This window comes from Trachemys scripta, chromosome 10 (assembly GCF_013100865.1).
Source record: "Trachemys scripta elegans isolate TJP31775 chromosome 10, CAS_Tse_1.0, whole genome shotgun sequence".
Taxonomy (NCBI): Eukaryota; Metazoa; Chordata; order Testudines; family Emydidae; genus Trachemys; species Trachemys scripta.
This window is the reverse complement of record NC_048307.1, coordinates 34,838,804-34,863,381: the sequence shown is the minus strand read 5'-3', so window position 1 is coordinate 34,863,381 and position 24,578 is coordinate 34,838,804. Positions and strand designations below refer to the sequence as shown.

Here is a 24,578-nt window from a genome sequence, read left to right as displayed (position 1 = left end):
GATATCATTTTAATTACATATTACTGCAAAACCTGTATGCCATCACTGCACAGGATGCTTTGTGAACATTCTAATACCAAGAACCCCATTGATGTAGTTACATAACTGCACTGCTGAAAAGCCGATCTCTCCCACTGATGTGACGGTTTAGAGTTCTTATATATCAAAAAGTATTTCAAGAATTTTTTTTAAAAAGAAACATTACACAGCTGAAGACACCAAAATAATTTTAGTGACAAAATTCTAAGACACTCAGGAACGACAGCCCCTTATTATATCTGTGCTGATGGGAAATGCTGTATTTGTCCAACACACCTCACTGTGAGAAAAAAATTTCCTTTTAGTTGAACAAAGCTAGCTCCAAACTAGAGTCACTACTGAACAGGAACAGCAAGTTGCATCATTCCCAGACTGGTCATTATGAAACTGTGGACCCACACAATTGCTGGAATGCATGAGGTAGTAAGATTATATTTATAGTTTATTTGGCACCAGTCCTCTTGGCAAGAGGGACTCCCATTAAGTATGTACTGGTCATTGGCCAAATACTTCAAAACTAAAGCAACCTAGTGGGAAACAGTTATCCTGAGCTCAGTGCTTTCTTTAAACCAAGATCTAATCCAAGATCTGCTGAAAGTTTTATATGGATGTAGGCCTCTAGGAGCCACTAAGCCAGTTGTTAGCTTTGGAATTACCATTTATACTTAGTTACTACACTTCGGATTTCATTAAAGGTACTGGAAACTAAATGCCACACAAATAGGAAATTGCAAAATATGTTTAAGGTTAACATTTTCTGTACTAGTTTACAAGCTCAAGATCAAGAAGGCTCAAAACTGTACTAACTCCATGGTAAATGAAGTAACTAGTAACCATCACCCCACGTCACTCCTGTCCCAGATAAGAGTGAACTTTTAAGGCAATCAAGGTTTTAAAGGTTTCAGAGTAGCAGCCGTGTTAGTCTGTATCCGCAAAAAGAACAGGAGTACTTGAGGCACCTTAGAGACTAACAAATTTATTAGAGCATAAGCTTTCGTGGACTACAGCCCACTTCTTCGTTATGCATCTGAAGAAGTGGGCTGTAGTCCACGAAAGCTTATGCTCTAATAAATTTGTTAGTCTCTAAGGTGCCACAAGTACTCCTGTTCTTTTTAAGGTTTTAAAGGTAGAAGATAAGGTATTTTGCAACAATGTCAGCTTTGTTCAGCACCATGCCAAGTTAAAAATGGCAAGTGAGAAGACAGCTTGACTTGAAAACTTGGAATTGACTCAAGTCTTGGAAATCAAAGTGTAGCTAACCTTAAAACAAAATAAAAAGCCATGTGACAGACTGCAGACTCTTTAATCTACAGGAGGGAGAGATTGTAGGACAACCAGTCCAGAGAATGTTTTAATCATGAAAAAGCTAGAGAAGTCTATAAAGTTAAGTCAAAATATCTAGGTTACATCCCTGATTCAAATCATATTAAGCATTAACAAAAAGGGAGATTCACTTATGGACCTCAAGATCACTGAACATGAGCTACATCAAAAGAACACAAAATGAGTGCAACGTGTAAAAATCAAACTGGGCTCTAGCAGAGCTTCCATAGCATGTGGAGAAAAATCCCTGTGCACTGAAGTCTGTTACACTGCTGGAGGGTGGGTGGGGGTAGGGAAAGAACTCTTTCCCACTGCAGCATTACTAACCTGGCTTCACTTTCCTGGAATCATCTGTTCTCTATCCATAAGCCCAAATGTACATGCAATTAGAGATTTCATTTTTGCTACTGCACACCTGATGTTAGGAAGCTAGGTAATGTCGAAGCTAATTGGGTAGTCAAGAAAATGGATAATTAGAATTCACTGTTAATCTAGATTTAAATTCCAGAAGAGTTAAAAATGTATCTAAAGAAGCCAGCTGAAAAAGATCAACGGTAATTTGAGAGAAAGAGATATACTGCATCTGTATTATACATTGACCTGTTTTTGCTAAACCAAGACTTACACCTGAGTTGAAGTTACAAAGTGCCTCTGTTGTGCACACCCATTAACCTTTTGATTGAAACTCGGGTGTCATGTCTGGGAAGAAGATCAAAGGTTTAGTAGAAGTTTGGTAGTGCAGTGCCATACTTATCTACTTCTATCAACATGCATCCACAGCAACGGGCTACAATTGTGAATCTGGGTACATTCGCATAATTACAACATCAGAAAATATATCCTGCCAACATTAGCATCAGGAGAGAGCTCCCAAAGCTAAAACCTACAGCAGTGCTGTAACAGAAGCTAACATCAGTAGTGGTCTGCTATGCCACACTAATGACTATTTCAACACATGGAAAGTTCAACCATGCAACATGACTTTCCCGCCTGTCAAAACAAGTGGAAGCATCTCTTCATGAAAGATGTCAAAGATTCGTAATTGAATTAGGCAACAAGTTTCTTTGTATCCCTCTGGAAGTGAAAAAGGAATTAGAAGCCTCCCAGATGCTTCCACTTATCCTGCCTTTACATGGATATAAGTTATAATTAACAAATGCATGAAGGAGCCTTCAATTTTGGGGCTCCTTTCATAAGGCTGGTTAATTGCGCAGTGGTCTCCAAAGTGGGGTGCACAAGGGGATCCTTGGCGGGTGCGCGGCAGGAGGAGCGCTTTCTTTTTTGCTTCGTCAGTTTGGGCAGGAGTCCGAGTGGCTTTTTTTTTTTTTTGCTTTGGCAGTTTGGGCAAAAATGGTAGAGCCGGCGCGGAAGGGGTTGTGTGCTCAAAATTTTTTTACTGATAGGGGTGCGATCAAAAAAGTTTGGACACCACTGAATTAGTGTATTAACACCCCAAGCAACCTCAAGTTTCCAAAATCCCGTAATACTGATTTTTTTTTTTTTTTTTTTTTTTTTAAACAAAGATACGCTTCTCAAGTCCCAATATAAGGTATGAAATTGACCAGTTTTCATTCCCTTCAAAGCCATGGAGTGACCTGGAGCATTCCGCCCACTCCTTTAAAACATGACTTTAAAACACACAGGTGGCCGATATGAACCGGAAAGGGAATACTGCAATTCCTTTACCTCACTGTGCCTCTTCTGTTGCTCTGCTGCAACTGAATGAAGGGCAGGTTCAGCTCTCGTGACACCTCACACCTGCAGTCAAACAGTAACGAATGGGGGAGTGGGGAGGAAGAGGATAGGAAAGAATACAAACCTACACTACCAGTTACTTTGCAAAGTCAACCCCCCTGCCACCAACTTACTTGAACACACCTACCTTCCTGCTGTCCTTCAGAAGCACAGAGCTCTGTAAAAAAGGTGATTAAACACACCATGCATGACAGCAAGTCAGTATAGACAATCTTTTAGCAAGCAAAAGATCCTACCACAGTTACTTAGCTGGTTGATTTGTTTTACCTTTCATCTAGTTCCTCTAGCCGGCTCTTCACCGTGTGGGCATTGTTCTCCTTGGTAATCTTCTGCAGGAGGTAGAATGTCTGCTGGAACATCCGCAGCAAATACTCCTCAAACTCCATAGGCACGCAGTTCTTTGACATAAGTTCATTGATGCAAGACATAGCCAGGATCCCAAGCCTACCACGCTCTTGACCCAAGACAGAATTCTGGCTGCTGCCATTGACAGAGGACATCTTCCTGGCTCGGGTGTCGCAGCCAAAGCGGGCAAAGTGGAATATGGTGGTGAGGAGTGAAGGAGTGATGCTGGCAGACAGAGGGATCCAGCTGAAGAGGTGGGCCAGGCACTCCAATGCCAGGGAACAAATATATTCACTCTCTGTATCAAGGATAGGGATCGGTTGATTCAATAATTTGGCTGCACTGGGACTCTGCAACAGGCTACTTAACAGGTCACCACCTAGGATATAAAGCATATGCACTCATAAATCACAGTATGCATACCAAACAGAGGGGGACTGGATGTGTAAAGTTAAATCTTGATCATAAATCAAAAGCAATTTTTTGCGTTTAATTGCTGCTCTTTATGCATCTAACAAGTTAAATGTCTAAAGACAAGCATTCAATGCAACATGCCATTAATAGCTATATGATTCTACAAAGCATACCAGGCAACCCCATCTCACCTCAGCTACCTCCTTTGTGTTCTAAAGTTTCAGACTGACCAAACCTTTCAGTCTGGCTAAGACACTCCGCAGCAGGCAGCACTGCAGTTGAGAGGAGGTATATAAAACAATTGAATGAAAGCTAGAATTCAGCTCTGTACTGCAGCATGTTACATTTCCAGCTTTACTGGTATGGCACACACAAGCACTGCTTTAATTAAGGCTCTGGTAGCATTTTCATTATAAACTTATTTTAGGGCTTGGGAGCCTGCTATAAAATTTACTTGCATAATTAAATCATTGGCAAAGTTATGTTTTCCATGCATAGAAAATAAACTTTGTGGATTCTGTCTGTAATACAATGCTTACTTACAAAAAATAATATTTATAAAGGTATTCATTTCTAATGTGGACTAGATCATATTTAACAAGTATCTCAAAAGTATGCAGATCACAGCAATATGTAGCACTTCATAAGCACTTGACATATTACAGTTCAAATTTTTATTCACATTTTGCCTCTTATTCAAAATGAAGTAATCTGAGACATTGATAGCATGAGAGACTATAATCCAGTTTCCATCTTGCCTCAGTAGATTACTTTTAAAATGCTTAATGAAGTTTTTATGGGGTTTACAACCTGTTATTGGTCTCCTACTCTATCACAAGTGACATCATTTTTAGCAAGGTGGCTGCTGTCACCACTAGCTTCAGAACTGCCCTTTACACTTGCTTACACACATTTTCTAGTTTATTCTGACAAGTGCTTCTCAGCACTGTGAATGACGCATGCTGTTTGGCTGAGTAACTGGATGCTTCTGTCCTTTAGATCTTAACTTCCAGATTGCCACAGCCTCTCACCATTTACATCTATGTTAACACTGCAAATGAAACGTGACCTGGTTCAGCTCTCCTGCCTCCTTCTCCCCTCCCGCAAATGCAACAAAGAATCTAAATCAAACAAGGGTTTTACCTTCTTGTGCATCACCACCAGCAAGACATTGTGCAAATTAGATTAGGTCCTCTGTGACATATGCAGACCCACAGTCATGAAATTATGCTCTCAGTCGCAACTATGCAACTTCGTAGCTTTTATGTCAGCTACAACTGAGAACTACTAAACAAGATATGAATCTATGGAACAATTATGTTGATGCACAAGGAGAAAGAGGTTCCAAGTCCCTCTCCCTTAGCTATGTTAAATTCTGCATGGTTAGTAGAACTGAGGCAGTCCATTTTAATTTTTTTTATTCATTTTGTTCATTACATATGGCTGAATATACCCAAGAAACAGATTTGACTATAGTAGTACCATTTTCACTTAGTCGCTTTCAAGTAAAGCAACACTTTAAGAGAGGCCAGATGAGAACTTAAACCATTCAGCAACATGCTGCTGATTCAAAGACCCCAGTATTTCCCACCAGAGGACCTAAGGTTGAAGAAGATTCTAGGCTTGAGTGTTAGGCCTTGTCCACACTGCCACTTACAGCGCTGAAGCTTTCTTCGCTCGGGGGATGAAACCTCCTCCCCCACCCCAGCAATACAAATTTCAGCGCTGTAAAGTGGCAGTGTAGATAGTGCTACAGCACTGGGAGCTGCACTCCAAGCACTGGGGGAGCTCTCCCCCAGCACTAGAGCCGCAACTACACAGCCCCGTTAAAACGCTTTAACGTAGGCTGTGTAGACATATCCCAAATATGGAAAAGGTGAAGCTACTACAGTGCATAAATGCCACTTAAACAGATTTAAGGGTTCTTTTAATGATTTCTCTGCTTTTCCTAGAAAACATGGAAACACTGCAAACTTACTAAGTTCTGAGAGTTCTGGTTGTAAATACAGCCGTTACATACCTACAGAGCTTAGCTTCAGGATCCCAGCCCTTATCGTGCCTGTTTGAAAGTTTCATATCCAAATATATAGTTAATTACATTCAAACTTATAAAAAAAAGAGGAAAGTGCCAAGGGCCATCTATGCTAATAGAAAATCAAAGTTAAAGGCTCTGTATGTCTCATTAGTAAAACATAAATGCTTTATTATATGAACTGGAATCACATGTGACCTGACAAGCTTAAGTACTTGATCTCAAGTAGTTTTAGAGATTCAAAGATTCAGGCCCAAAGGGACCAGTAAATCATCCAGTCTTGACCTCCTATGAAGCACAGGCCATTGAACTTCATCCCGTTGTCCCTGTACTGAGCCCAATAACTTGCATTTGACTAAAGCATATCTTCCAGAAAGGCATCTGGCCTTATTTGTAGACAAGAGAGAATCCACCACTCCCCCTTGGTAGTTTGTTCCAATGGTTAATACCCTGTAGTGTTAAAACTTGTGCTTTATTTCTAATTCAAAATTGGATGTTTTTCTAAAAGATCTGCTGTAGGAATTATTCTGGGAATGTCTCTGGCCTGCGTTATACAGGAGGTCAGACTACATCATGACAATGGTCCCTTCTGACCTGGGAATCTGAGTCTAGTTTGAATTTATCTGGCTTTAACTTCCAGCCACTGGTTGGATTACATCTTTCTGCGCTAGACCTTTAGTATCTGGTATTTTCTCCCAATGGAGGTACTTGTACACTAATCACATCACTTCTCAATCTTCTTTATGATAAGCTAAACATTGAGCTCCTTCGGTCTCTCACTGAGGCATTTTCTCCAGCCCCCAAATCATTTTTCTGGTTCTTTTCTGCACCTTCTCTAATCTTTAACCTTCTTTATAAAATATGGACACCAGAACTGCACACACTATTCCAGTATCAGTCTCACCAACATCATACACACAGGTAAAGACACCTTCTTACTCCCCTGTTTACACATCCAAGGATCACCGTAGCCCTTTCTTGCCACAGTACTGCACAGGAGCTCATGGTTAATTGCTTATTCCTACGACTCCTACGGAGGTCTTTTCAGAATCACTGCTATCCAGGATACAGTCCCCATTCTATAGGCATGGTCTGCCTTCTTTGTTCTTATATGCATGGCCTTGCTTTGGCTGTACTAAAACACTGTTTGAATGGGCTTGATTTACCAAGCAATCCATGCTGCTCTGTATGAATGCCCTATCCACGTTATTTATCACTCCAATCTTTTGAGTCATTTGCTACTAGCAATGTCAAACTAGCATTAATCAAGTGTTTTTCCAAAGACAATAATCTTGGTAAATCAACAATGCACTACAAAAATATACTGGTTGAACATCAGTGTAACGAAGGCATGCCCATATCAGTGCCAAGCTTACATACAGAGAACCAATCTAGACCAAACAATGCAGTTCACTCTTGCAATATGCTATCTGGTACTGTTTTATTTTGTTAATACTCAGATTCTTCAAATACTTAGCCTGCAACAGGGTTAAAGAATTTTTCCCTTGACAACTAGGTACCACTGTTCTTCTAGAAGAGTTTCAGATACATACACTAATATCCTAACATATGCAGTCCCCAAAGCTGCTGCACTGTAAGTTTTAGTTCTTTCAGTTGGTTTGATAACCTTCGGAGTTACTCAGCCTAAGTAAACTTACTAGAGCAGTTTGATCACAGTGAAGTGATCTGTACCAGTTCATCAGGGTAGTTGTTCTTAATGGCAAATGAGAAGAAAAGTGAAATCTGTTCCAACACACATCTTTAGTTTTACTATAGCGGAAGAACTGTATTAATTCACAGGATGCACTATGTGATCTAGAAGCTTTTATTGTAACTGCGTGTCAACACTCATATGAAGAAATAAGTCACTGTTTAGGTAGGGGAATTTCCTCTTTTCTCTACGAGACTTGACATTTTAGACTTAAACATCCTTAACTAGCACAAGTTTGTGAAATTTTTCTGTGGAGGGTAGAGCCAACTTCGGAGAGGTTTTTAATTTAACAGCTGGAGCTCTACTATATACAACTAGATGTGAAATTGCATCACAATATTTGTTCTTGTTTCTCAGAACAAGGGAGGAAGAAAGGGCTACGACATCTTTAGTTGCTGCAGAAACAAGCCGAGTTGAACTCAGACCATTTGATACATGAGACAGCAAGGAAACTGATGGCCCTCAGAACGATGGGGTGGGATTTGCTCCTGTTCAATCTCCTGGATCCACAAGCTCCCTTTCCTCCAAATTGCAAAAGCGCTAACTATCTATAATACGCACATCATCTTAGTCATTTAAGCAATGTGCACACTCCATTTTCAAAGCTAGTGAAGGGAGACAAGTATATGAATCAGCTGCAAAGCAGGTGCATAGCCAAGCTCTAAAGGCAGCTACTAGTCCTAATGGTGCTGTGCAAGCAGCGAGAGGGGGAAGTGGGTAGAGGGTATACGTTTAATTTATCTTTTGGATATGTTACTGATATGGAGCTGAAAGCCACATCTGTATTATATTAGAAGTTAAAGGTCAGACTAGATCACAGTGGTCCCTTCTGGCCTTGGAATCTATGAATCAGTTAAGACTGCAGTCTTTCCTGGCTTCCCATGCACTTACAGCTGCAATTCATAGATGAAAGCCAACACTGATGTCAGACAATTTAGGAACTGGCTATTTTTCAACAGCCCTTCCTCCTCAGCACCACCACAACAGGAAAGGTGCTGACAGCATAGATGCCACATGTGCAGTCTTGAATGGAAGTAGCACATTTTCAGTGGAGAGTCCCCAGCCCTGGAGATTGCTTCCTCTGCTGGTCCCATATGTGCTGGAGACAGGGGAAGGCACAAAAGGGCCTTGCCCCCAAGCCCCCATACTTTTTAAGACAGCACCATGCCCCCCACTTTTGAGAATCTGAATGTGGCAAGGACGCAACAGGTGGGAGCAGCGCTGACTGGAGTTGGGTCGTGTAACGGTAGAGCTCCTTCCCTATTGGTATGACAAAGGGGTGGCTTGGCTGAATTTGAGTGAGTGGCATTCCTACCTAGCACACGGGCTTGCAACACCAGTCAAATTTGGCTCATCATGGTTGGTTCGCCCCACCTATTTGTGCAGGCTTCCTTGTTCACCTAAATCTGGTGGACAGCACAGACATATCTTTCAGAGCATAGCACAAGGCATCTCTTTCCAGTAAAACATTTGTCTGACTATGTATCACTATTTAAGAAGGAAATATTACAACAGGGATGGATCTGCACTATGATACTGTGGATACCTTAGAGGTTTTGGTTTATGTCGGCAATCAAAATCTATGTCCAATATATAAAAATTAAGTATTAAATTTTAGTAATCCATACCACTTTCTCCTGAAGATGGGGATGGTGGTGGAGTGGCAGCAGTAACACTATGTTTGTCCCAGATGCTCTCTAAAATACCTGCCAAGAAAAAGGAAGAGTGCTGTGAGCCCAGCTAGGTTCATAGACACTTCATACAGGGCTACTATCTTCACCCCAAACTGCCTTAATTTAGGATAGCCACCTCAAGGTATATCCAATTAATCTGAGAAACCTAAGTGCATCTGAGCTAGACACTTTCAGATGTATAGGTTAGATCTTTATTCCTTTTTTACTGCAGTGACAGCACAAGAAATAAAGTATCGTCACAGGTGGTTGTGGAGATTAGAACTTGTACAGTACTTAATAAAACTTGTAGTGCTCTTCATTTATAAAGAGTTAAAGACAATACTAAGTTCTCATGCATGCAAATGTATCTGCTTGGTCCAAGTCCATCTTTATAAACAAAGATGACCAAGCACAGCTATTACAGCTACAGTACTGTATAATCTAGTTTTAGTCATCAGATTTCATCATAAGCTATTTACACAGCAGAGTTAAGAGCTCAGCTAGCAGGAAGTCACTACATAACTAGTGGGGTTCTTGTTTCACTGAATGATCAGCTTCACAGCGGCAAGTCTGCCAGCATTTTACATATTCACACACTGTTGCAGAAAGGGGTAGGGGACAGATATTTGTTCCAACTCTACAAGTGCAGTTATACTTACCTGTGAGAAGCCCAAGTACCGTTTGTACCTGATCCAGGAGCAGTTTGCGTAACTCTTCTTTCCGTGCCACGCTAAGGTCCTCCCTGGGGCATGCCAACTCTTCCGATGTAGTCTTCAGCATGATCAGCCCAAGAGGAGTGGTCACAGGGGACTGAATCAACTGAAAGAACAAACAAGATGTGAACAATGTCACTAGCATTTTGTTCATTGATTAAGTGTTACAGAAACTCATAAGATCAGTCTTCATGTTGACAGTTTATGGACACTACCAAGTGTCTGGGGCCATGCTGGATCACTAAAACATTTTTTGCAGTATACTTTGGGGGAATATAACTATGGATTCTTGTTTTCCAGAAGCACCAGCTGATCATCATCATCATGATGTACCAATCCTAGTAGTATGGGAATCCTTGGCAGTTCAGTAGAGCTTTCATGCTCACACATGTTCCCTGCGCCAACATTTTTACAAGTCAGAGTCTGTTTCCTCTCCCTTTGTGGAGGTCGCTCGTCATTAGGACTGCATCACAGACCACTTTAAATGACAGGCTGCTCCTGAAGTAGTTCTCTCATGGTAGGAATGTATGCCACCAGCCAAGCAGCTACACCAGTGGAAATTTAGACCATAAGTAACTGCAGCCAAAATTACATCAAAAGAAACAGTAACTAAGGATTTTCTAATCTCTCCTGGCATACTCACTTCAATACTATTGTAAGTCACATTTACTTTAAAGCGGGAAGTTTCCTTTCCCCAACATGTGAAGACGAGAACGAAGTGGGTCCAGAGAGAGTACATTACACTACTGTACATTTCATGTTTTCAAGGTATCTAAAGCCTGGGTTAGATACCTTGAGATATTAAATTTAAATAAATTCAAGAATTGAGGAGGTGAGTGACTGGGGAATGTGCTGAACCTCAAACTGTTTTCAAAACTTAAAGGAGCCTTTACTTCTAGCCTAGAATATCACATACCCGATATTCACTACTCTCTCTCGAAGTATAGCTAAAGAAAAGCACAATAGGGTAATCTTTGGGAGTCGCAAGTCAATCTGCTTGATGTAGTTTTTGCCCCATTCATATTAACTTGCCAGATCTGATCATAAACTAGTTTAGCCTGAAATGTATTAAAACAATGTAACACTTTAAGCATGTGAAAGAGAGCCAGTGTAGATGGGACATAATGGCTACTTGGTTTTTGGAAACTCTGAGCACCCTCGTGGTAGGATTATGGCCTAACTGGACAACAGTCAGGCTGGCATATTTTTCATGTTCTAGTTTGTGTTGGTGGTAAAGATTAATAGCAGCCAACTTCCAAGTGGCTCATGATGCATCACAAGATATCACAGCAACTCCTTTTTACTCATGTGAGTTAGACTGGCATCTCATACACATGTATCATGACATCACTGACTGGACGAAACTACTATATGGTGGATGCACACTGGTTGAAAAACTGTACTCAGTAGCTGGAATGCTGTCAAACTGGGAGGGCGTACCTAATGGGGCTCCACATGTGCTTGCCCTCGGTCCAGTATTCATCAATATTTTCATTAATGACTTTAATAATGGAATGGAGAGTATGCTTATAAAGTTTACAGATGACATCAAGCTGGGAATGGTTGCAAGCACTTTGGAGGACAGGATTAGAATTCAAAACAGCCTTGACAAATTAGAGCATTGGTCTGAAATGAACAGGATGAAATTCAATAAAGACAAGTGCAGTACTCTGCACTTAGGAAAGAAAAATAAAATGCACAACTACAAAATGGGGAACAGGCTAGGTAGCAGAAAAGCTGAAAAGGATCTGAGAGTTATAGTGGATCCCAAATTGAATGAGTCAACAATGTGATGCAGTTGTAAAAAAGGCTAATATTCTAGGATATGTTAACAGGAGCGTCATATGTAAGACACGCGAGATCGCTGTCCTGCTATACTCAGCGCGAGTGAGGCCTCAGTTCTGGACAACACATTTTTAAAAAAACGTGGACAAACTGGAGAGAGTCCAGAGAACAACAAAAAAAATGATAAAAGGTTTAGAAAACCTGATATATGAAAAAAGTTAAAAAACCAGGCATGTTTAGTATTGAGACAAGATGACTGAAAGGGGACCTGACAATGGTCTTCAAATATGTTACAGGCTTTTATAAAGAGGACTGTGATCAATTGTTCTCCATGTCCACTGAAGATAGAACAAGTAGCAACAGAATCTACAGCAAGGGAGATTTTGCTTAGGTATCAGAAAAAACACCCCAAACCCCCACCTTTATAACTGAACAGGTAGTTTAGCTCTGGAACAGGCCACCAATGGAGGTTGCAAAATCTCCACCATTGGAGATTTTTACCAACAGATTAGACAAAACACCAGTCAGGGATGGTCTAGGTTACTTGGTCTTGCCCTCAGTGCAGGGGAATGGACTAGATGACCTCTCAAGGTCCCTTCCAGCCCTACGTTTTTATGATTAGCTCATGTAAAGGTTAACTTATTATTGTGTATCAATTCCTATTTCACAGTTGTGTGTTTAGTATAATCTGAATAGACCCTCTTCATATAACCTATGAAAAGATCAAAAGTGACAAGCTTCTTCTATTGATGAAGCTATACCAATTAACAAGAATTCAGATTTAAGCACCAACAACTTCTATGCATTTGTGTAGTTCGATACAGAAGAAAAAAGATTTCTGTGTAAGTGATACACCACTTCTCCATACTTCAGACATGATCTTACATTATTAGTTATCTGAAGCAAGTGTGTGGCACCGAGAAGCAGAAACTACAGGAGAAAATTTAAATGGGACATGGACTGCTTTAGTGAACTTCAAAGATGGTTTAAAATTTCTTCCCAGAATAGTTTCAGATGTTACAGTGAAGTTTATTGAAAACCAGTGGCATGCAACTGCTAAGCCCCAATATCCTAACATTACGTGAATTAATACTTCCACAAATATATCAAGCTTTCTATGGAGAATTGTACTATCCTTAAGTAAAATCATCTGCACAGGTCTTAGTACATTTAATACAATGTATTGCTTTTCTCCACTACTTAAGAAAAAATTCCCTGAAAAAGAAGTAGGTTAGAGACTTCTACAGATTCCAAATATGAATTTAAGGCTTGAATGGCAGACAAAATTGGCTCAAGTAATATATCAAAAGATGAGGAAACAGTGGATAGAACAATTTATCAGCAGTTCAAAAAGCAACTAAAAGCTGTGGCCTAACACAATTGTGATGAGAACCCCTTTTGCCTTTATCACTTTTGGGTGCTTCAAAGTCTAGCATCTTTTTTTTTTTTTTTTTTTTTTTAACACCTACACTTCTCTTTGAATATTTATTTTAAGGATTTGTAGTACACACTAGAGAGAATGGGGGAGCACTCCCCATGTTCCTGAAAAAAAGAATAAGTGAGAAATAATATTCAAAGTGGGCTCTCTCATCACTTAGATATCCCACAATATATTGCAAAAACCAGTAGTTGTTCAGAGTGCATTTTAATTGAAACCTAGGTAAAGCCTGTTCATAAGTCACAAAAATCAAAACTCTAATTGTGGACAGCTGTCTAACGTTGTTTATTCAAGATTTGGCAAGTCAGTTTCTGGAAAGGATATAGGCTGTATTTTCACCACCACAAAGGCCATTGTGCAAACAGATTACTTCCATCAGCAACTGATACCTCGTATGAAGAGTTGGTATTTCTCAACATGACAAGTAATATAAAGTACATTTGTGGTAACATGTGAGCTCTTGACTTTTAGGGGTGAGGTGCTAATTGATTTAAAGAACTAGATTGGGACTTGTCTACATGAAGAGCAGTTTGACTAAAAATGTGATTTTAAATTAATTTAGTCACATCAGTGGAAAGGACTGTGTGGACACTTCAGTTTAAATTAGGCTCATTTTGGTTTATCTTAAAATCAATTAATACATTTTAAAATAATCCAAATAAACTACTCTTCAATCAAAATAAGGGATTGTCTACGCTTATAGTGCTGCTTCTCCTGCTGCCACAGGTACTCCGCTTTCCCAAGAAGTGGAAGCTGACAACAGGAGAAGCCTTCCCATCAACATCACAGTGTCTACACTAGGAACTTCTACCAGTACAACTATGTCGCTTGGGGTATGGATTTTCCACACCTTTGGGCGATGTAGTTATACAAACATAAGTTCCTAGTGTAGACTAAAGCTGTGTCTATACTGCCACTTTCAGTGTTAAAACTTTAGTCATTCAGGGGTGTAAAAAAACACCCCGAGCCATAAAAGTTTTAATGGTGAAAAGCGCCAGTATAGACAGCGCTTTATTGCTGGGTGGTTATTTTTTATTGCCGGGAGAGCTCTCCCCTAGCGATAAAGCGTGACTACACTGCCCACATCACAGCGCTGCTGCAGCCACACTATAACATGGGCAGTGTAGACACACCCTAAGCCAAAGAGTGTCCACACAGAGGCTTTGCACTGGTTTACTTAAGCCTGTGCAAGTGTGTGTGTACACAACACTTTAGAAATCTATACATGATCAAGTATAACTAATCCCTTACATTATTGTTACTTATTGACAAAGTATTTTATCAAGCCTCTATTATAATCACTGAAAGAGTACTTAGGTTTGTATTTTTCCAAAATATGAAAAGGGTTAATTTAAAAACAAAAATGACCTCCAAAGTTATTTAATACATTTAGACTTAACACATGCCAGTGAAACGGACTATAAAGATACTTGAAAATTGGTGAATTGTGACTAAAGAAGTGTTGGTATAATCTAAACTATGACATTCTTACAATTATCCAAGCCTTCCCATATGGGCTGACAAAGTCTTAAAACACCAGCCACATTCAAACCAGCAACTCTGTCTATTACGGCAGGTGCTTAGATTCTACAGTGAAAAGTGTATCTACTAGCAACCTACTCTATTGGTTTTGGAGGACCAACTATAATTCAGTGACAAAGAGGTTGGAGATCCTTGTAGAAATTGAATGATTTAAGCTTTTCTTTAGCTACTAGGTGAACTATTTGTAACAGCTGAATTCAGACCTTTCATATTTGTGAAGTATCCAGACTTACATATTTGTTTGGTATTGGCAAATACACAAAACTGCTCACAAATTTCAGCCTGTGCATTGCTGGCTCCAACTATTCTGTATTTCAGCTGTGATCATCACTTAATTCACATAGTTCCTGTTCGCTGACTGGATGAACAAGCCTTTATAAAACTACTGCTTCCTCAAAATCAGCTCAGATTTAGTTTTTAACTAATCTGAGCTACAGTCGTAAAATTTGCTTTGTCAACAAGTTGTTTGTGAAAACCCCGCAAAATGCAAGCAAGTTTCAAACACTGTCAAAAGAAACTAAATATTTAGAAATCTCTAGAGCATTGATAAAAATTCTCACTATCCTCTCAGTTCTATTAGCCTTATCCAAAGTAAATCTTCAAAAACTACCTTTAACAGTTAATTTACAATAGTTGCTCAACATTTTCAGAATACCTACAGGATTAATCTAGATTTAATCATTTTTGGTGCACTTTAAGGTTCTGAAACAAACCCAGAAGACAATTCTTAAGGCTCCTTCACTAACTGAAGCTTATTGAGAACAGGCATCGCTATTAGCCAGGATGGGCAGGGATGCAAAACCATGCTCTGAAGTATCCCTAGCCTCTGTTTGCCAGAAGCTGGGAATGGGCGACAGGGGATGGATCACTTGATGATGACCTGTTCTGTTAATTCCCTCTGAAACACATGACATTGGCCACGGTCAGAAGACAGGATACTGGGCTAGATGGATCACGGGTCTGACCCAGTCTGGCCATTCTTATGTTCTTATATAGGCTTGAATTTCACATTTACACTAAGGCTCCTTGACATCATTCTGGCAATGGAAAGGGGCCTAACAGTGGATGTAAAGGGATCTTAGTGTAACTCAGAATCAGCCTCTCTAGGCTACCAAATCCCCCTCCCTATTTTCCCAACAGAATCAATATGGCAACAGGAGCTGTTGCCAAAAGTCACGAGGGATGCACTGAATTACATCATATTCCAGTTTTTTATAGTTTTATGTGGAACATGAGGTCCCAGTGTGATGCAGTGGCCGAGAGAGCTAATGTGATCTTGGGATGCATGAACAGGGGAATCTCAAATAGGTGTAGAGAGGTTATTTTACCTCTATATTTAGCACACGTGTGACTGCTGCTGGAATTATGTCCAGTTCTGCTGTCCACAATTCAATAAGGATGCTGATAAATTGGAGAGGGTTAAGAGAAGAGCCATGGTAATGATCAAAGGATTAGAAAACATGCTTTTTAGTGATAGATTAGACTCAAGGAGCTCATTTAGCTTAACAAATAGAAGGTTAAGGGGTAACTTAATCACAGTCTATAAGTACTACATGGAAAACAAATATTTAATAATAGGCTCTAATCTAGAAGAGAAAGGTCTAACATGATTCAATAGCTGGAAGTTGAAGCTAGACAAATTCAGACTGGAAATAAAGCATAAATTTTTAACAGTAAGCATAGTTAACCATTGGAACAATTTACCAAAGGTCGTGGTGGATTCTCCATCACTTGCAATTTTTAAATCAGGATTGGATGTTTTTTATAAAAAGAATTACTTTGGGGAAGTTCTATGGTCTGTGTCATACAGAATGTCAGACTAGATAGTCACAATGGTCCCTTCTGGTCTTGAAATCTAGGAATTTATGCAGGAGGCTAATGGCTGACTATTTGTCAAAGTAAGGGAGGTGGGAATGAAAAGCAATTTTACTTCCTCTTCAGCTTTCTCCAAAAGAAAAATGATGAATGAATAAATTCATAAGATACTTAAAGGTTTTACTCAACCACCCTGTCTTCCCATTAAAGGTAGCCTTTAATTTAGACAAAAAGTGTTCCATGAAGCGGCACCGAAGATTTCCTGACTTAATCAGTTTCCCAAAGACATCCTTACCTGTAAAATGTTTGTGAAGAAGTCATGGTAGAACATAGGCCAGTCTTGTCGGCCAATGTCCACAATGACTTTGCAGAGCTTGTTTCTGATAAAATAAGGCAGTGTTTTGTGGTGAGCTAGGAGGAGTTTGGGCAGGCAGCTGCGGATCTCCATTTTATCTTGAGATGGGACCCCAAGCCACATCTTATTGATCAGGTTCTGAAAGAGAGGCACACCCTGATTTAGCAGATCTTAAAAGGCACAAAGAACTGGTTTTAGTGCTACATTACAATCAGTGGTTAGACACTATGTCTGGAGAACCAGATGGAGGAGCAGACATTTGTTATCAGGCAAGTAGCTTTGGGAAAAAATTAGCGTTTCAATACATTTCATTTGCAGAGTTTAACAACAAGTTTGTTATCCTCGACTAGTGCATGGGTGAAAAAACTACCCTTAATCAGTAAAGTGAAGCAGTCGCAAGTATTGCTACTTTAATTTACTGCCCAAACCAGATAACTATTAGGTAAGCGTTGGGTCAGATGTGATAGAATGGTCAAAGTAATTAGAATCTAGAGCACAAGAACTCAATCTGGGCCTTGACAGTGATTCTGTGTGGTCCTGGGCACATCTACAGATAAAGAAACTGAGGTAGGAGTTAGTGGGATAGGTCCCTCACAGAACTGGAGGATGTATTGCTTAATGTTTGTAAAGTGCTTTGAATGTAAGTAGCATTATGTGTTAAATAGAATACAGGGAACTCTAAAAGTAGACAAGTTGATTATTTTAAGAGAAGCTCAAAGACCAAATGTCAAATTTATTGAGTTCTTCCCTTTTCATATGCTACTTCACATCACAATATACTAAGAATTTTCTAACTTGAGAAATATAGGCAATTTCCATTATCCTAGTATCATTGTTTCTACTAGAATGGCTTGACTGAATCAGTGTTTTTATGAACCTGTAAAACAGTCACTGGTTGGCGAGTCTCAGTATAAACAATTCAGGCCGGAGCAGGCCTGATTTTTGCATATAAAGTCTCAGTGCCCTCTTAACCCTGGGACAGCTAGGTTTCCTCTTTTAAGAAGGGAAACATGGTAGTAAATAGAGAATCATCATAACTCCTTCAAGGCAGAATGAGAAGCAAGTGCTGCTTTGGATGAAATGTAGGCCTCCTGAAGTTTTTAAATCTAGAAAGTCCAAGCTAATAGACCTTTAATGGAAGATTGCTAACTTTAGTAAAGGAGTTTTAACTCAATGACAAAAATCCATAAGAAGGCAGAGTTATGAAGTATTTTTCCTGCAATGCTGAAGCCCCATTTAGAACTCTAGAACATTAGTGGCTATTAGTAGCTGAGCCTGTTAAGTAGATGTTTGAGGATAATAGATTCAGGAAGCCTGCTTCTGAGGCAATAGCTCTTCCCAGTTTCAAGCACATGGCAGGCAGAAATTAAAGACAAATAGCTTATATAGTCAGGAGGATCACTATAAAAGCCGAGAAGCTTTACTCGTGGCATGACAAAGCCAATTCATAGTATTTAGGCTTCGGTGCAATTTAGACTTGAAGCCACCATGAAGTCTCCCAAAGAGGTCAAAATTTTATGATAGGGAGCCAATGTCCAGAGCTACAGGTTAACAGTGACAAAGGAACTGCTTATAGGAAGAATACAGAGCACTGACAAAACCCACAACACAGAGGACCCTCACAAAAAGTCTGTATTAAGAATAATTCCAGGAGGGTACTGTGTATACATGAAATGTCTCCCATGTAAATGAGATTTTAAAGTGGCAGCTTCCTCTACCCGCCCAATGTCTTTGGTAACAAGTTCCCCTTTCCCAGGGGATCAACTATCAACTTCCATTTGAAAGGAGAGAAGAGTGGAGAGGGGGGAGAGGATGAAGGATTTTCATTAAAACTCTGCTGTTATTTTTCCACTTCTTCCAGAAAATATCAGCCCTCATAAACCTCCTGGAATAAATTTTAGGTTTACTGTCCTGTTTTTGCTGATAAATTCACTGTTCCCATGTAACTGATCAAACAGTACTAAGATAGCTGGAATTAATTTTAGAAATTCCAGGTTCTAAATAAAGAGATCTGAATCTCTAAGCTGGAGTTTATTTTCTTCAAGTTTATGCACTGGACAGTGATTTCTTTGTTCTACTAGGCTCTGGACAATTATTTTTCAGAGCTACATTTTTCAGTGAGGCAGAAAGGGGCAGGAATCAAGCTAGGTTGCCAAACCCATGAAAATAATTCAAATTGCTGGAATAATGTAGCTCCATAAAATTCCTCTTTAGACAATAGTGTGGTACCCTATTATTTTTGTCTTCGTTTGGTTAGGGTGCTGGACTGGGACATGGGAGACTCTGGTTCAATGCCCAGTTCTACCACAGACTTCATGCAGGAAGCAAGTTACTCTGGCTCTGTAAAAAAGGCATAATAGCACTTCCCTACTTCACCGTGGAATTGTGAGGATAAATCCATTAAATATTGTGAAGTGCTCACTATACTATGGTAATGAAAGGCGTATAAGTACTTAAGATAGATCACCCACTAACAGCAGTTGGTCAGCAAGTCAGCACTAAGCCCAGTTTCTGGGCATGGCCCAGTCTGCTTTATCCCGATGGCTTATAACTTTTGTACATGTCCTCTTGGCTCCAGATTTCCTCCTCCAACGCAAGGCTCACAATTGCCATGGAGCAAAGGTTTGTCCCATAGAGTAACAGTTGCAAGTTCGGGTGCAGCTTTCAGCCCCACTGCTCAATTCTTTTTGTTTGATATCTTTAGTAGGTCTTATCTGTGTCCTTATACCTTCTGGAAACATCTGGAATTGCTACACGTCTGACATCACCAGAATAGCTTGCTTATTTATCTGGGTAGCTGTACTAATTTTGAGGGGAACTTTGAATGCACCCCTAGTGTGCTTCATTTTCTTAGCACTTTTTTTCCTGCCAAAAACTTAGTAAAGTCCACCACCAGCAAGAGTTGTAAGGGAGTTTCTTTTTAATCTTATGGTATGGTTGCCCTAACTGGTTTGTCCACAATTATGTCAGTAGAAGCCAGTGGGGTACTATTCCTTTGCCTATTGATGAGCAGTTTTTGTTACTCTGAGCTGTGTCAACCTCCCCTGTTGCATTTCCTGGGATCAGGCTCAGAGCTTGAATGATCAACTCAGCTAAGAATGTGACACAGATGAGCAAGATAAAAATGTTTTAAGTGAATTAATGTAAAGCAGGTCATTGACTATGGCATTGCAATGCAGTAAATAGGTTATTTGCACCACTATTTTAGAGAGGATCTAAAAGTAATGAGGGGGAGGAGTAGCTCAGTGGTTTGAGCATTGGCCTGCTAAACCCAGGGTTGTGAGTTCAATCCTTGAGAGGGTCACTTAGGGATCTGGGGCAAAATCAGTACTTGGTCCTGCTAGTGAAGGCAGGGGGCTGGACTCGATGACCTTTCAAGGTCCCTTCCAGTTCTAGGAGATAGGATATCTCCATTAATTTATTTTTAAATTTTATTTAATTTAATAATATGGTAGAACAAGACACTTCACATGCTTACTGATACATCAGTTGATTGTATTCTGTGAACAGTTAACATCAAATTTTTACACACACATCAGTGTTTGGGTTTTTAAACTTTCACTTAGTTCTCTTTCATAGCTAGGTAACAAGCGGAATGTGGTCTTCCAGCAGAGTGATACTAATTCATAGGCAAAGCAGAATGAGCTGTCAACCAAATCTTTTAGATTCCATAAAATAAAAGGAATTTTGTCATACCCTTTATGCTAGTTTGTGGTATCTAGCTATACATAACTGAGTTAGCATTTCTGATCTGTAAAGGATATGAAGGATCTATTCTGTGATGGATCCATCCATAATTCTGTGAATTATATCAAAATCTAAGACAGCGTCCTAAATTCTAGACAATTCCTATCTAAAGTTAGCAATAAGCAACTTTATCAATCTGTACACAAGGATTCATATTCGATTTTATTCCCTCTCAAACTGCACTTTAAAAAATTCCCCTTACAAGAGAACTATAAAAGCAAGCCATGTCCGTGTGTACTTCAGGTGGTTCTCACTTTAATCTTAAAAACCTTAGAATTAGTATGAACTATTCCAAACACAAATCACACCAAAGAAGAGTTAATACAGAAGAATCCTCTAATCAGGCAATAATGGTGTTCTGGATAAGTTTACCCTTTTTTCTTGTCTCACCTCAAACACTGTCAAACTGTACATCATTACGTAGTCGTTTCTTGTGCTTGACAGGAAATAGAGGCAGAATCTCCAGGCGCCTATCTGCTGGGCAAAGTTATTCAGAAGCTCCTCTGGGAAAAATCAAGTATCAACAAAACACGTGCATTAATATTCATAAGCTGTCTTCAGACCCAAGACAATATTTGTTTCCATAGCACCATAGATCTGAATGGAACTTCAGATATTTTTCAAATCTTATTTATCAACTATCAGTTTAATAATGCTCAGACAACCTGAGCTACTTCAAAAGCAGCTACAAAACCTACCTATAACCTTCAATGCAACCAAAATGACTAGGTGCATAGTATCAGAATTTGTTGTGTATGATTTTAACATTCCCAAAAGCATAATGTAACAACAGATTTGGGTTAGATTAGCTGGATACTAATGGAACCTTTAGATCCACAGCGCACATCTCTGCCACCTAAGATAACAGACACGGATAGCAGTAGGATGAGGTAGCAGCAGTAGGTTATCATACTCTAAGTGGACCAGCCACTAGAGCGAGATTATCTACTTTGCCATGGGTCTTTACAGATAATTCCTTTGCTGTCAGCAACACTTGGATTCAGGAATCTTGGTTTCAGTTGCAGGTTCTGTAGAAGAATGTGCTCTGGGGGGCACATATTTTTCTACCTGTGTTCTCCAACCTGTTCCTTTCCATCACTTCTGGCTTCTTGTCCAAGTCCTCCTGCCCCCAGCACCACTACCACCAACTCCTTTGTTCCAGTCTCCTTTCCTTGCCCAGCCAGTTCCAGTATATTCCCAAGCCCTCTTCCCAGTCTTTCCTCCACCTCAGACTCCTTGTCTCTTGTCCCCTCTGCATTGTAGTCAGACAGCTTTCTCCTTTGCTATGCTGCCTGGGAGTCAGGAGAAGGGGCAGAGAGGAGTAGAGGAGCACTGAGACCACAGGAGAGTGTTTCCCTGCTCTCAACTCCAGTGCCCAGTGCTATCGCAGCTCACAGCACCCAGGAGCAGCAATTGCAGGAAAAGTCCTACTCAGCCTCAGGGTTGAACAATCAATGCAGAAGGAATCTTCTGAATTTAGCAGCCAAGCTAAAATCTCTATTGAACTTCCATAAAACACATGCCCAAGACAATGTATTTTCCCTAACTGTTTTCAGATATTGAACTGTTTTTTGCTCAAATTTTCAAAAAAGAAAATCTGAGGCAGACACCTAGCTTGCAAAATTTCAACCCGAATAGCTAAAGTTTGGCAAAGTTCTGAGCAACTGAAAACTGCACCTTATAATGGGAAGTGTCAGGCAACCTTAACGATAGCCAGTGCTACCAGCTGTGCCTCTAACAAATAAGAAAAACAAATGGCAAAAGTTGGGATATTGGTCCACTGCGAAACAGACTGGGTAGAATTTAAGGGTTTGTCTACAGGAGCAGTTTGCGGCAAGCTGGGGTGTGAATTTATCTTGCACTAGCCAGCCACAGACTGACTGTCTATGTGGACACTGCTGGCAAGTATTAACAGTTTAATGAGTTTTCACCTAATCCCATTTCAAAGACTAGATGAGTTTGTTAATGCATGACAGTAGGGCCTACACGGAGAGTCATTCTGTGGCAGGCTAGCACGGGATAGAGTCACAGGCGAGCTTGCTACAAAACTAAAATGTCCACGTAGACATGTATTGCCCTAATACTGACATTCTGCAGTAAAGTTTTTTTCGTTTTGCTAATTGTTCTTAGATCTACACATACCTCTTATGTGGAGCATTATAATCTCCCGTCTTTTACAAATTTCTCTCAAATGCTCAGAGAGATTCTGTTTCTAAGATGACTACATCCAATTACTCTTTTTGTAAAAGTTTGGCCTTGGGGAAAAGCTGCATGGGTTTGTGTTCTACAAGTTGATCAAACCCAAAAGTATGCCAACAGTCTTCTTTCCTCCAGTGACTGCGTGTATAGGGGAAGAAAAAGAGTCAATATCACCCTTTTTAGCCAGACGATGAAATTTCAGGTGAAGACAGCGTGCATACATGCTGAGAATATATTTTCAAGTATAATGAACCTGGAGGGAATACTGGCTACATTACTGAAGTCTCAGAGGTTATAAATCCATAGCCTGTCCTTGTAGAAAGGAACCAGAAGACTGTGTAATCCCCTCATTTTTTACTGTATTGCAGGCCTGATTCATCCATCCTGCTGCTGGTTGCATATTATGCAAGTTATTTCTATTGGTCTTCATAAGCATGGATCTGCTCAGATCCACCAGTATGGAACACAAATATATTTCCAGCTGCCATTTTGTACTACTAAGGACCTACCCCAAAAGTGTCAGTGTGGGTAATGTAGGAGAGCAGATCCAAAAGAGAAGGCATACATCTTCCTCATTCCCCTCATAGTACAGAAAAAGCTTCACGCATTTGCCCCATCACTTGTCACACAGCAGTCTCCTTAACAGGCTCTTCATGGAGCGCAGCAGTTTGTAGGCAGAGAAGTAGGTACCCACCCTCACAACTAGCTAAGTTTCCATCAGCCTGGGAAACAAGTTCCTTTCTCACCATTTCCATCTTCAACAGACAACCGAACTATGGAGTTTTCTGCTGCTGCTGCTTGGAGATCATATATCTAACCCAAAAAATGTTGTTGAGGGAAGTAAAAGGGATTGTCTGAACTTACCTATCTCACGTTTCCGTTCATTGGTTGTACAATTGTGGAAAAACTCTGTCATTAGACTCTCCAAAGCGCGCAGGGAGGCCTCTTCTGATGCCTGACAATGACATTTAAAGGAAAAGTAGGTCAGAAAGTGCCTCTGGTTTACATTCAATTGTAAGTAAAGTTTATTTCCTTATAAGACAAAGTGCTAAGGGGTCCATATAATGCATGCTGGATGAACAGGCTCATCAACCAAACAAAAGAGCAGCATGTTACAGGGTGAAATTTAATATGAAGTTCACAAACTGTAGAAAGAAGTCAACAGCTACTAACAGAATATGACCAGGATGAGTAAAAAGCCTCAGAAGTTATTTTAAAATCTCATTTGTTCAGTCAAGCTTGTTAATGAGAGCAACGCTTTATAAAGCAAGTTCCCCTCCCTTCTAATTACAGACACTTGTTCTCATTACAAATGTTAGTTCATCCGTTGGAATAATTCTTACATGAACACCAGCTTCAGATTAACGGACCTCAGAAATTCAGCGGCATCAAGGCATAGCAAACTGAACAAAAGACTAGATGTTAAAAGTCCTGAACTCTATTCCCATCCCTGGCTCAACGGGTGGCCATGGTCAGTTTGCCACCTCTTTGCTTCAGCTGTAAAAAAAAAAAAGGGGGGGGCGCGCCCCACCAACGTACTCCATTTGGCGCAGGGAAAAAATGTAAAGGATTAATGTTCGTACAGAGCTTTGATGACTGAGTGCTATACAAATGCTTAATAATTTGATTCAGGGAGGATGAGTTGCCTAATCTCTTTTCCCTTTTTGCCAGCTGCAGCTTGGTTTTTAGGAG

General features: G+C 40.1%; 1 protein-coding gene across 2 annotated transcripts in view; it reads right to left on the bottom strand.

Annotated features, from left to right (window-relative positions):
- Positions 1-24,578, bottom strand: part of XPO6 (exportin 6) — a 114,155-nt gene that overhangs the window by 57,903 nt on the left and 31,674 nt on the right. For both annotated transcript variants that reach the window (XM_034782905.1, XM_034782906.1), the window contains exons 2-7: positions 23,751-23,841; positions 21,078-21,190; positions 16,881-17,078; positions 9,952-10,111; positions 9,248-9,325; positions 3,385-3,841 (exon numbers count right to left, since the gene is read on the bottom strand). In XM_034782905.1, coding sequence (XP_034638796.1) covers positions 3,385-3,841; positions 9,248-9,325; positions 9,952-10,111; positions 16,881-17,078; positions 21,078-21,190; positions 23,751-23,841 — 1,097 coding nt within the window. The remainder of the gene's footprint in view (positions 1-3,384; positions 3,842-9,247; positions 9,326-9,951; positions 10,112-16,880; positions 17,079-21,077; positions 21,191-23,750; positions 23,842-24,578) is intronic.